The sequence below is a fragment of the Bombina bombina genome, chromosome 6 (genome assembly GCF_027579735.1).
Source record: "Bombina bombina isolate aBomBom1 chromosome 6, aBomBom1.pri, whole genome shotgun sequence".
NCBI lineage: Eukaryota > Metazoa > Chordata > Amphibia > Anura > Bombinatoridae > Bombina > Bombina bombina.
In genome coordinates this window covers 401515286-401527856 of record NC_069504.1, presented here as the reverse complement: position 1 = coordinate 401527856, position 12571 = coordinate 401515286, and the positions used below count along the sequence as shown (strand labels likewise).

The following is a 12571-nucleotide window of genomic DNA, read 5'->3' as shown; positions in this document are numbered from 1 at the left end:
CACTGAGAGGCTGACAGGACTACTTAAAACTCCAGTCCCATCTCGAAGAGTACAACCCTCCATAAGAGACTACTCTGAAATCTTCTAACACTTCTCTGCCAACCTCCTGTGACGAAAGGCAAAGAATGACTGGGGGTATGAGGAAGTGGGGGAGGTATTTAAGCCATTGGCTGGGGTGTCTTTGCCTCCTCCTGGTGGCCAGGTTCAGTATTTCCCACAAGTAAGGAATGCAGCTGTGGACTCTTCCCATATTAAGATGGAAATTATATTTTTTAATCACTTCAGATTTTTGAATCTTAAAAACTGCAGATTTTTTTTTAGTAAGTACATGAATTAAATGTTGAACCACCTTTATAATAAATTTCTATCAACTAGAGCATAGCATACACTACATAGAACAATACAAACCAATGTATTTGAGAGGGCTATGATCAAAAAATAAATAAATAATTATCCTATATCATATGTTAGTCTGCAGCTAAAAAAAAAAAAATTGCTACATTCTTTAACATCTCAGAACTCAAATATTAAAAGGATGTTATAGTGTATACGGTCCCTGGGCTTTTTAGCTCTAGCAGAATTTCTAGAAACTTTCTAATCTACATGTACTGAAAAAAACTTAAATATGTAGCTGAATTTGACAGAGAGATTTAAATATTTTGCCTAACTTGAAAAGCTGATTAGGCCATACATATTGTACATATCATGTTGCTCAAGCATGTGTATACATAAATGGAAAAGTTATGCTAGGTTTAAACATCCCCTTTAAGCATATTAGTTACTGTACCTTTAGGAGGAAAATAGGACTTGCTTTCTGCCTTATGAGGCCAGTCCACAATCAGAGGGCCAAAGCGACGAAAACTAGCAGTGATCTCATCTACACAAGAAAAAAAAAAGAAAAAGAAAAATGAAATAGGTAAAACATAACCAAAGCTCATAGCAGAACGGCATAGCTCAATACAACCAAAATTGAAAAATTCTACTCCTACCTATTACAACGCTCTTAGTGGTTTCTTACTTGCATTATGAACGTCAAACTCGATTAATAAACTTGATTATTTTGGTTTAAAACCAAAGAATAAATGACAAAATAAGTAAGTAAGCTTATCAAAATCTGAACTTAATTATTGACCATGAAGCTTCAAGCTTTTGACCCGCTTAAAAGGCCACTAAAATAACAACGAATGTTTCATGATTTAGATAAAGAATGCAAAAATTCCAGCGTACTTCCATGCACACTTTTTGACGGCTCAGATCCTACTGAGAAAAAAAAGTGCACAGTATATATGTATATGCATTTTGTGATTGGCTGATGACTAACATGATATAGGGGGTGGGAAAATTGGATTTAACTTTCAAAAGTGCCAAAAAATATTCTGCTGCTCATTTCAAATTCAAAGTAAGTGCTATTGCATTGCATTCTTATTGGGTTTGTCAGTTATTAAAATTCACTGTAGTGGTCCTTTAAGCATTAAGAGCATTTTAAAAAGCATTTTTTTAAAATGTTTTATTCATAATCAGAACACACCATTTAATATTCTATGAAACTAGTATTAGTTTTGCCTTCACATTATTATTCACATTATTCACAATATAGCTCAGTTTTGATGTACAGATGTCATTGGCTCTATCCCCCCAAGGTTTTAAGGAAGTATGAAAGCGAGAAAAGCAAAAAGGATGAATCTTCCAACTGAAGTCAACAAGGGAAACTATTTATTGCTCAATATATTCCATTAAATTGATTTAGCCATTGACATGAAATTGAATTTTGTGTAACTTGCAAATTTGTGCTTTTGCTGTTTGGATTGATCCAGGCTTTGCATTGTTATGTAACCAAGTTTGCAAGCTCATCTCTAGTGTATTTATTAAGGTTTCTTTCCAAGAGAGTGCACACATTTTACTAAAGTAGGGCTTGACATTTGTTCAGGACCTAAGACCCAGCCCATAAATTTAAGAGCCAGCACATTTTGGCCATTCTTATGAGAGGATTGACCCCCCCAACCCATCCACAATGTTACAAACAGCCCAATCCAGCATTGCACATGAAATAGAGTGACATTAGCTCTCTCACCCCTGTGTTGCATCATTGGCTTCACATGAGGTGTTAGAATAGAGGAACTGCCCAAAGGTGCATTTGTGTTTCATAGCTGTGATGCCTAAACAGGATCCAGCTGCACCAGGCTAAATTTCACATGCAGCTGGTGCGAGAAAGAGGGGGGCACCAATGGGGTCTTGTGGGCTCTAAAATAGGGCCCCACAGCCAAACTGTAACGCTTAATAATAAAGAATTCCCACAGACACGTACTTGTTACTGACCAGTCAGCAGCGCTTCGCAGGAGACAATGTGATAAGCCTCAAAGAAATAAAGGCTCAATGCCCATAGAGGATTAAACACTTAAAAGCCTGAATGATCTGGCGAAATGGAGCTCAAAATTATCAGGCTTGTGCTAGTATTAGGTACTGCCAGCTGTGCCCTGTGGATCAGAACAGGAACTCTAAAAAAATTTGATAAGGGAAAGACTGATAATCCTTATCTACTAAATCTGTGTCACTTTGTGTCCCACACAAAGATTACAGACACACGTTGGTTTAACTGTCATCAGCACCATCAAGCCCAGTACTAACTGCTCTTCTATAAATCCCAACCATGAAGAGATTTCTAAATATTCAGCTTCATTCTCAAAAGGATAGGGAATTAACCCTCAAAGTGCTTGGGACTTTTTACCTAGAAGGAATAAAAGCACTTACCTTTAGGAGCTTCAGCTGCAGGGCAGAAGCAGCCTCTCAGGTATGCCAAACACAGCCAATCTCTGACAGATGACCTGATAAGAAAAAGAAAGAGCAGAGTAACCAACCCTGGCTTTCTATAAGGGGTAGCAATAATGTTAGAAACAAAGCAAAGACAACCTCGCCGCTTTCTAACTGCTAATAGTCACCATTACTCTTACACAAGAGTTTGTCATGGACACAACTAGACCCCAATCCTTGCTTGCAGGGAAAAGTACCCATAAAAGGGATTAAATATCTTCAGATCCAACGTTGCACATCCTCCGTTGACAGAGGCAAAGAGATTGACTGGGGATTATGGGTAAGGGAAGTTACACTTAATAGCTTTGCTGAGGTACTCTTTGCCTCCTCCTGCTGGCCAGGAGTTGAATATCATACTAGTAATTGGAATGACATTGTGGCCTCTTCATGTCATAGGAAAGAAAAAAGTACTGCAGCCACCTGAACAAAAAGAAAGGATAGGGCTTGTGGACTCTCACCATCATGAAAGAAATGAATTTATCAGTAAGGCATACATTTGTTTTCTTTCATCAGATGGTGTGAGTTCACAAGTGTGGTAATCAATACCCAAGCAGTGTTGTCCACAAGACCATTGTGAATAAGGGGTAAAAAAAAGTCAAGGCAGTAAGATACTATTCAAGCACTACAGCAAAGGCAGCCTCAGTAGCATACACAGAAGACCAAGTACAAATTTTATCACTAGAAGCCTCATTATGAAAAGCCCATCAAGTAGCAACTGCTTTAGCAGAATGAGCTTTAATGTGCTCAGGGAGAAATTTCCCAGAGATCAAATAAGCTTTGAGAATTAAAGCTTTAAGCCAAGCTGCTAAAGTTGTAGCTTTCAAGCCTTTACAAGGCCCAGAAAAATTAACAAAAGAGAAAAAGAAAGTCTGAAATATTATGCGGTTTCCACATAATATTTGAGAGCTCTTACAACATCCAAATTGTAGAGCAGAAGCCCCTTAGAATTCTTAGAAGCTGGACAAAAAGATGGAACAACAATTTCCTGATTGATAGTATCTGTAGACACTACCTTAGGAAGAAAAGAAGAGCTAGTATAAAGAACAGCATTATCCTGAGAAAGAAAGAAAGAAAGAAAGAAAGAAAGAAAGAAAGAAAGAAAGAAAAAGAAAGAAAGAAAAAGAAAGAAAGAAAAAGAAAGAAAAAGAAAGAAAGAAAAAGAAAGAAAGAAAGAAAAAGAAATAAAGAAAGAAAAAGAAAGAAAGAAAGAAAGAAAGAAAGAAAAAGAAAGAAAGAAAAAGAAAGCATAACTATGTCACTATATAAATCCTTTTTAAGACCAGGTAGTAAATGCCAATACCTTAGATACATTTAAAAATGGTTTAGATACATTACTAGCTAAAAGCACAATTTAGGGATATGATTACTTGTGTTAAATGGGTCACCTTTTTAATGGGATTAATTGAAGCTCAACTGGAGCTTTTTTGTAAGTATATTAGATTTGTATAGGATGGAATTCTGTTTTTTTTTTTTTTAACCTCATCTATTACGTAACTATGTTAGAAAAAGAGATTTGTATGACAAAGCTGAAAGCTCAGAAACCCTTCTAGCCGAAGAAATAGCTAGAAGAAAAAGAACCTTCCAGGAGACTTTCCCGCCTCCAAGTAAGCCTTGTGAATCAAGAGTTTTAGCTAAGAAGCTAAAGTAAATGATGTGGCCCTCTGGCCACTGCGAGGACCAAAGAAGTGAATGAAAAAAATCCTTTGTAACTTGCAATATAAATGTTAACGCTAACACTACATCTAAATTATGCAGGAGCCTTTCTTTAGAATTTTGTCGATTATTACAAACAAAAGGAACTACATTTTCATGATTGATGTAAACAGAAGCAACCAAGTTTGGTAAAAAAAAATCATAATTTATGTAAGAACTTACCTGATAAATTAATTTCTTTCATATTGGCAAGAGTCCATGAGCTAGTGACGTATGGGATATACATTCCTACCAGGAGGGGGCAAAGTTTCCCAAACCTCAAATGCCTATAAATACACCTCCCACCGCACACCCACAACTCAGTTTAACAAATAGCCAAGAAGTGAGTAAAAAAGCATACAAAGAGAGGAACTGGAAAATAGAATTGTGCTTTTATACAAAAAAAACATAACCACCATAAAAAGGGTGGGCCTCATGGACTCGTGCCAAAATGAAAGAAATGAATTGATCAGGTAAGTTCTTACATAAATTATGTTTTCTTTCATGTAATTAGCAAGAGTCCATGAGCTAGTGACGTATGGGATAGAAATACCCAAGATGTGGAAGTCTACAGAAGAGTCACTAGAGAGGGAGGGATAAAATAATAGCTATTTCCAACAAGAAATTAAATCCACACAATAATTAAGTTTTTCTAAAAAAAAACATAAATCAAAAGCAGTAGAATCAAACTGAAACAGCTGCCTGAAGAACTTTTTCTACCAAAGACTGCTTCAGAAGAAGCAAATACATCAAAATCGTAAAAACAATAAAAGTATGCAAAGAAGACCAAATTACCGATTTGCAAATTTTATCAACCTAAGCTTCATTCTTAAAAAGTCCAAGAAATGGCGACTGAACTTAGTAGAATGAGCTGTAAATCTCTGAGGCGGAGACTGCCCTGCCTCAAAATAAGCCTTGAAAAACAAAAGCTTTAATCAGGATGCCAAAGAAATGGCAGAGGCTTCCTAACCTTTTCTGGAACCAGAAAAACAGCAAACAGACTAGAAGTCTTCTGAAATCCTAGTAACCTTGATATAGAATTATAAAGCTCTTACCACATGCAAAGGATGTAAAGAACTCTCAAATAATTCTTTAGGATTAGGACACAAAAAAGGGAAAAACAACAATTTCTCTACTAATGTTGTTCAAATTCACAACCTTAGGAAAAAAAGAAGTTCACAAAACAACTTATATAGATGAAAAAACAAACAAACAGATACTGAGACACACAAGAGAGAGCTAATAAATAAGAAACTCTTGTAGCAGAAGAGATAGTCAAAAGAAACAACACTTTCCAAGAAGGTAGATAATCTTCAAAGAAAATATAGGCTCAAAAGAAAAGAGCCTGCAAAATCTTTAAACCAAGTAAGACTCCAAAAAGGAGAAATTAATAAATGAACAGGCTTGATACCAACCAAAGCCTGAACAAAACAGTGAATAACAGGAAGTTTAAACAAGATTTCTAGAAAACAAAACAGAAAGAACAGAGATTTGTCCCTTCAAATATAGGTTTTCCAAACCTTATAATACATGTTCCTTAAAACAGACTTATAAGCCTGCAACATAGCGATAAAAACTGAGTCAGAGAAACCTCTATGACTAAACACTAATCAATTTCCATACCCCCAAATTAGTAATTTGAGATCCGGATGGAAAAAAAATCCCTAAAACAAGAGGACAGGCCAAAGAGAAAGCGGCCAAGGATGGCAACTGGACATCCAAACAAGATCCACATACCAAACCTGTGAGGTCATTCTGATGCCATCAGAAACACATGACACTGTTCCAATATGATCTTGGAAATCACCTTTGGAAGAAAAAACAGAGGCGGAAAGATGTAGTCAGGTTGCAAAACCAAGACACTGCTAATGCATCCACCATCTCCACCTGAGGATCCCTGGACCTGAAAAGGTACCTGGGAAATTGAGAAAACACATCTGTATAGAGACACCACTCTCCCGGATGTAAAGACTGACAGCTGAGATAATCCACCTCCCAAATGTCTAAAATCGTAGAAAATAGGCAGGAGATGAATTCCATCTAAGAACATTTTCAAGAAACTTCTTAATTACTAAGGAACTATGAGTCCCTATTGTTGATTGGATACTTTTTGTAATTTTTAGAGTAGTGTTGGGATTTTTTTAATGTGTAGTTTAGTTTAATTGGTAGTTAGTTTAATTGTTAGTTTAAAATTAATTTATTTAATTTGACAGTTGAGTTTAAATTTAAGATAGGGAAATTGTAATTTTAATATAAAGTTAGGGGGCGTTAGGTTTAGGGGTTAATAGTTTATTTTAGTATATTTCGTTGTGAGGGGGCTTGCGGTTTAGGGGTTAATAGATTTATTATAGCGGCAGTGTGGGCAGATGGCAGATTAGGGGTTAATTATATTTAAATAGTGTTGCGATGCGGGAGGGCGGCGGTTTAGGGGTTAATAAGTTTATTATAGTGGTGATGTCGGGGAGCGGCGGAATAGGGGTTAATGCATTTTAATAGTGGTGGCGATGTCCGGAGCAGCAGATTAGGGGTTAATAACCATTAAAGTGTTTGCGATGTGGGAGGGCTTCGGTTTAGGGGGTTAATAGGTAGTTTATGGGTGTTAGTGTACTTTGTAACACTTTAGTTATGAGTTTTATGGTATAGCTTTGTAACTTAAAACTCATAACTGCTGACTTTAGATGAAGGTACGGATCTTGTGGCTACTTTTTGGCCTTCCAGGCAAACTCGTAATACCGGCGCTATGGAAGTCCCATTGAAATTTTTTTAAAAGGGCGGTACTGGCGTTGCGTGAATGGCTAAAAGGTGTGCGGTACACCTATACCGACAAGACTTGTAATAGCAGTGTTAGGGAAAATGAAGCGTTATGGGCCATAACGATGCTATTTGACTCATAACGCAAAATTCGTAATCTAGCTGATAGTTAATAGGAGGACTAGACTCCTAAAAGCTATGAATAGAAAAATTCCCTTAAAGAACAAAAAATGTTCAAATGAAAAATAAGGAGAATTTTAAACAAACTGTCTGATACAGGACAATCTGTAAGTAATGGAATATATAGTTACCGGCGCCTAGGTAAAATACAAGCTCACTATGAGAGTATATAATAAGTTTTAAAATAAATATATTTTTGCTTATCTGTCTCCTGAATTACACATTATACAATATATATTTATGTATAGATGTTAGGCTGTTGTTGGATAATCTTTTCAGTTGACCTGTTCAATACTTTAGCCTTTTGGCGCTCCTATATCTCTAATAATGCCTGATACAAGATCTTTTGAGCCAAAGAAACCTTCATCAGTAGAATAAACTTAAGTATGCTGTCGGTCAGAACAAAATTAATTAAATCTTAACAATTTTGAGAAGACCTCGTAAGTTTACTTAAAGGCGTAACAGCAGTCATAACCTTTTATGATATAAGCAACAACATGTGATGTTTGCAGATGAAATCAATTACATGAACTGAATATGTAAAAAACAGTAAATGTTATTGTACATGTAGAAACATTGCTAGCATAAAACATGATGAATGCCACATAATTGAGCTGAAGAAATAACAGCTTAAAAAAAGAAAAGAACACACTTAGCTTTGTAGAATTGTGTTCCAGGGCATCATAGTTTCTACAGTAACATCAGAGTCAGGATCAGAATAAGACATCTCGCAAAATTTTACCGAAAAAGAAAAAAACCATTAGGCAAAACATTCAATTTCCACAATGTAACAGTTTCAGTAGAGAGAAAACCCCCCAGGAATAATAGCTTTCAAACTTCATGAAAACAGTGAGCAATAGAGGGAGAGGGGTACAATAACTAAAATTTGTCCCAAACATGATTCCTATACTGAAACTGTTTAGACTGCAAAGGGAAATACACACAGACCTGACTCATGGCAAATATAAGTAAAATACATATATTTAAAACTTTATATTAATACATAAAGCGCCAAACCATACCTGAGAGTGTCTAAAATAAAGATACATACTTACCGAAAGACACCCATCCACATATAGCAGATAGCCAAACCAGTACTGAAAACTATCAGCAGAGGTAATGGTATATATGAGTATATCGTCGATCTGAAAAGGGAGGTAGGAGATTAATCCCTACGACCGATAACAGAGAACCTTTGAAAAGATTTCCCGCGAGGGAAACCATAAAATCAATAGGCGATACTCTCTTCACATCCCTCTGACAAACAATGTACTCAGAGGAATTGGGCTTCAGAATGCTTAGAAGCGCTTATCATAGAAGAAATAATAAAAATCAAGCACAAACTTACTTCACCATCTCCATAGGAGGCAAAGTTTGTAAAACTGAGTTGTAGGTGTGGTGGGAGGTGTATTTATAGGCATTAGAGGTTTGGGAAAATTTGCCCCCTCCTGGTAGGAATGTATATCCCATACGTCACTAGCTCATGGACGCTTGCCAATTACATAAAAGAAATCACCTTATCCAAATTAAGGTTCCAAGAAGGAAAAAACATAATTTATGTAAGAACTTACCTGATAAATTCATTTCTTTCATATTAGCAAGAGTCCATGAGCTAGTGACGTATGGGATATACATTCCTACCAGGAGGGGCAAATTTTCCCAAACCTCAAAATGCCTATAAATACACCCCTCACCACACACAAATCAGTTTAACGAATAGCCAAGAAGTGGGGTGATAAAAAAAAGTGCGAAAGCATATAAAATAAGGAATTGGAATAGTTGTGCTTTATACAAAAAAATCATAACCACCAAAAAGGGTGGGCCTCATGGACTCTTGCTAATATGAAAGAAATGAATTTATCAGGTAAGTTCTTACATAAATTATGTTTTCTTTCATGTAATTAGCAAGAGTCCATGAGCTAGTGACGTATGGGATAATGACTACCCAAGATGTGGATCTTTCCACGCAAGAGTCACTAGAGAGGGAGGGATAAAATAAATACAGCCAATTCCTGCTGAAAATAATCCACACCCAAAATAAAGTTTAATGAAAACATAGGCAGAAGATTCAAACTGAAACCGCTGCCTGAAGTACTTTTCTACCAAAAACTGCTTCAGAAGAAGAAAACACATCAAAATGGTAGAATTTAGTAAAAGTATGCAAAGAGGACCAAGTTGCTGCTTTGCAAATCTGATCAACCGAAGCCTCATTCCTAAACGCCCAGGAAGTAGAAACTGACCTAGTAGAATGAGCTGTAATCCTTTGAGGTGGAGTTTTACCCGACTCGACATAAGCATGGTGAATTAAGGATTTCAACCAAGATGCCAAAGAAATGGCAGAAGCTTTCTGACCTTTTCTAGAACCGGAAAAGATGATAAATAGACTAGAAGTCTTTCGGAAAGACTTAGTAGCCTCAACATAATATTTCAAAGCTCTAACAACATCCAAAGAATGCAACTATTTCTCCTTAGAATTCTTAGGATTAGGACATAATGAAGGAACCACAATTTCTCTACTAATGTTGTTGGAATTCACAACCTTAGGTAAAAATTCAAAAGAAGTTCGCAACACCGCCTTATCCTGATGAAAAATCAGAAAAGGAGACTCACAAGAAAGAGCAGATAATTCAGAGACTCTTCTGGCAGAAGAGATGGCCAAAAGGAACAAAACTTTCCAAGAAAGTAATTTAATGTCCAATGAATGCATGGGTTCAAAAGGAGGAGCTTGAAGAGCCCTCAGAACCAAATTCAAACTCCAAGGAGGAGAAATAGACTTAATGACAGGTTTTATACGAACCAAGGCTTGTACAAAACAATGAATATCAGGAAGATTAGCAATCTTTCTGTGAAAAAGAACAGAAAGAGCAGAGATTTGTCCTTTCAAGGAACTTGCGGACAAACCTTTATCTAAACCATCCTGAAGAAACTGTAAAATTCTCGGAATTCTAAAAGAATGCCAGGAAAAATGATGAGAAAGACACCAAGAAATATAAGTCTTCCAGACTCTATAATATATCTCTCTAGATACAGATTTACAAGCCTGTAACATAGTATTAATCACAGAGTCAGAGAAACCTCTTTGACCAAGAATCATTTGTTCAATCTCCATACCTTTAAATTTAAGGATTTGAGATCCTGATGGAAGAAAGGACCTTGCGACAGAAGGTCTGGTCTTAACGGAAGAGTCCACGGCTGGCAAGAGGCCATCCGGACAAGATCCGCATACCAAAACCTGTGAGGCCATGCTGGAGCTACCAGCAGAACAAACGAGCATTCCTTCAGAATCTTGGAGATTACTCTTGGAAGAAGAACTAGAGGCGGAAAGATATAGGCAGGATGATACTTCCAAGGAAGTGATAATGCATCCACTGCCTCCGCCTGAGGATCCCGGGATCTGGACAGATACCTGGGAAGTTTCTTGTTTAGATGAGAAGCCATCAGATCTATTTCTGGGAGTTCCCACATTTGAACAATCTGAAGAAAAACCTCTGGGTGAAGAGACCATTCGCCCGGATGCAACGTTTGGCGACTGAGATAATCCGCTTCCCAATTGTCTATACCTAGGATATGAACCGCAGAGATTAGACAGGAGCTGGATTCCGCCCAAACCAGAATTCGAGATACTTCTTTCATAGCCAGAGGACTGTGAGTCCCCTCCTTGATGATTGATGTATGCCACAGTTGTGACATTGTCTGTCTGAAAACAAATGAACGACTCTCTCTTCAGAAGAGGCCAAGACTGAAGAGCTCTGAAAATTGCACGGAGTTCCAAAATATTGATCGGTAATCTCACCTCCTGAGATTCCCAAACCCCTTGTGCCGTCAGAGACCCCCACACAGCTCCCCAACCTGTAAGACTTGCATCTGTTGAGATTATAGTCCAGGTCGGAAGAACAAAAGAAGCCCCCTGAATTAAACGATGGTGATCTGTCCACCACGTCAGAGAATGTCGGACAATCGGTTTTAAAGATATTAATTGAGATATCTTTGTGTAATCCCTGCACCATTGGTTCAGCATACAGAGCTGAAGAGGTCGCATGTGAAAACGAGCAAAGGGGATCGCGTCCGATGCAGCAGTCATAAGACCTAGAATTTCCATGCATAAGGCTACCGAAGGGAATGATTGTGACTGAAGGTTTCGACAAGCTGAAATCAATTTTAGACGTCTCTTGTCTGTCAAAGATAGAGTCATGGACACTGAATCTATCTGGAAACCTAAAAAGGTTACCCTTGTCTGAGGAATCAATGAACTTTTTTAGTGAATTGATCCTCCAACCATGATCTTGAAGAAACAACACAAGTCGATTCGTATGAGATTCTGCTAAATGTGAAGACTGAGCAAGTACCAAGATATCGTCCAAATAAGGAAATACCACAATACCCTGTTCTCTGATTACAGACAGAAGGGCACCGAGAACCTTTGTAAAAATTCTTGGAGCTGTAGCTAGGCCAAACGGCAGAGCCACAAACTGGTAATGCTTGTCCAGGAAAGAGAATCTCAGGAACTGATAGTGAGCTGGATGAATCGGAATATGCAGATATGCATCCTGTAAATCTATTGTAGACATATAATGCCCTTGTTGAACAAAAGGCAAGATAGTCCTTACAGTTACCATTTTGAATGTTGGTATCCTTACATAACGATTCAATATTTTTAGATCCAGAACTGGTCTGAAGGAATTCTCCTTCTTGGGTACAATGAAGAGATTCGAATAAAACCCCAGCCCCTGTTCCAAAACTGTAACTGGCATAATTACTCCAGCCAACTCTAGATCTGAAACACATTTCAGAAATGCTTGAGCTTTCACTGGGTTTACTGGGACACGGGAAAGAAAAAATCTCTTTGCAGGAGGTCTTATCTTGAAACCAATTCTGTACCCTTCTGAAACAATGTTCTGAATCCAAAGATTGTGAACAGAATTGATCCAAATTTCTTTGAAAAAACGTAATCTGCCCCCTACCAGCTGAGCTGGAATGAGGGCCACACCTTCATGTGGACTTAGAAGCTGGCTTTGCTTTTCTAGAAGGCTTGGATTTATTCCAGACTGGAGATGGTTTCCAAACTGAAACTGCTCCTGAGGATGAAGGATCAGGCTTTTGTTCTTTGTTGAAACGAAAGGAACGAAAACGATTATTAGCA

At 37.5% G+C, this 12571-nt stretch overlaps 1 protein-coding gene across 1 annotated transcript in view; it reads right to left on the bottom strand.

Annotated features, from left to right (window-relative positions):
• The window catches only part of CPEB4 (cytoplasmic polyadenylation element binding protein 4), a 476000-nt gene that overhangs the window by 176957 nt on the left and 286472 nt on the right, over nucleotides 1-12571 (bottom strand). The window contains exon 5 of the mRNA XM_053717141.1: nucleotides 788-877. Coding sequence (XP_053573116.1) covers nucleotides 788-877 — 90 coding nt within the window. The remainder of the gene's footprint in view (nucleotides 1-787; nucleotides 878-12571) is intronic.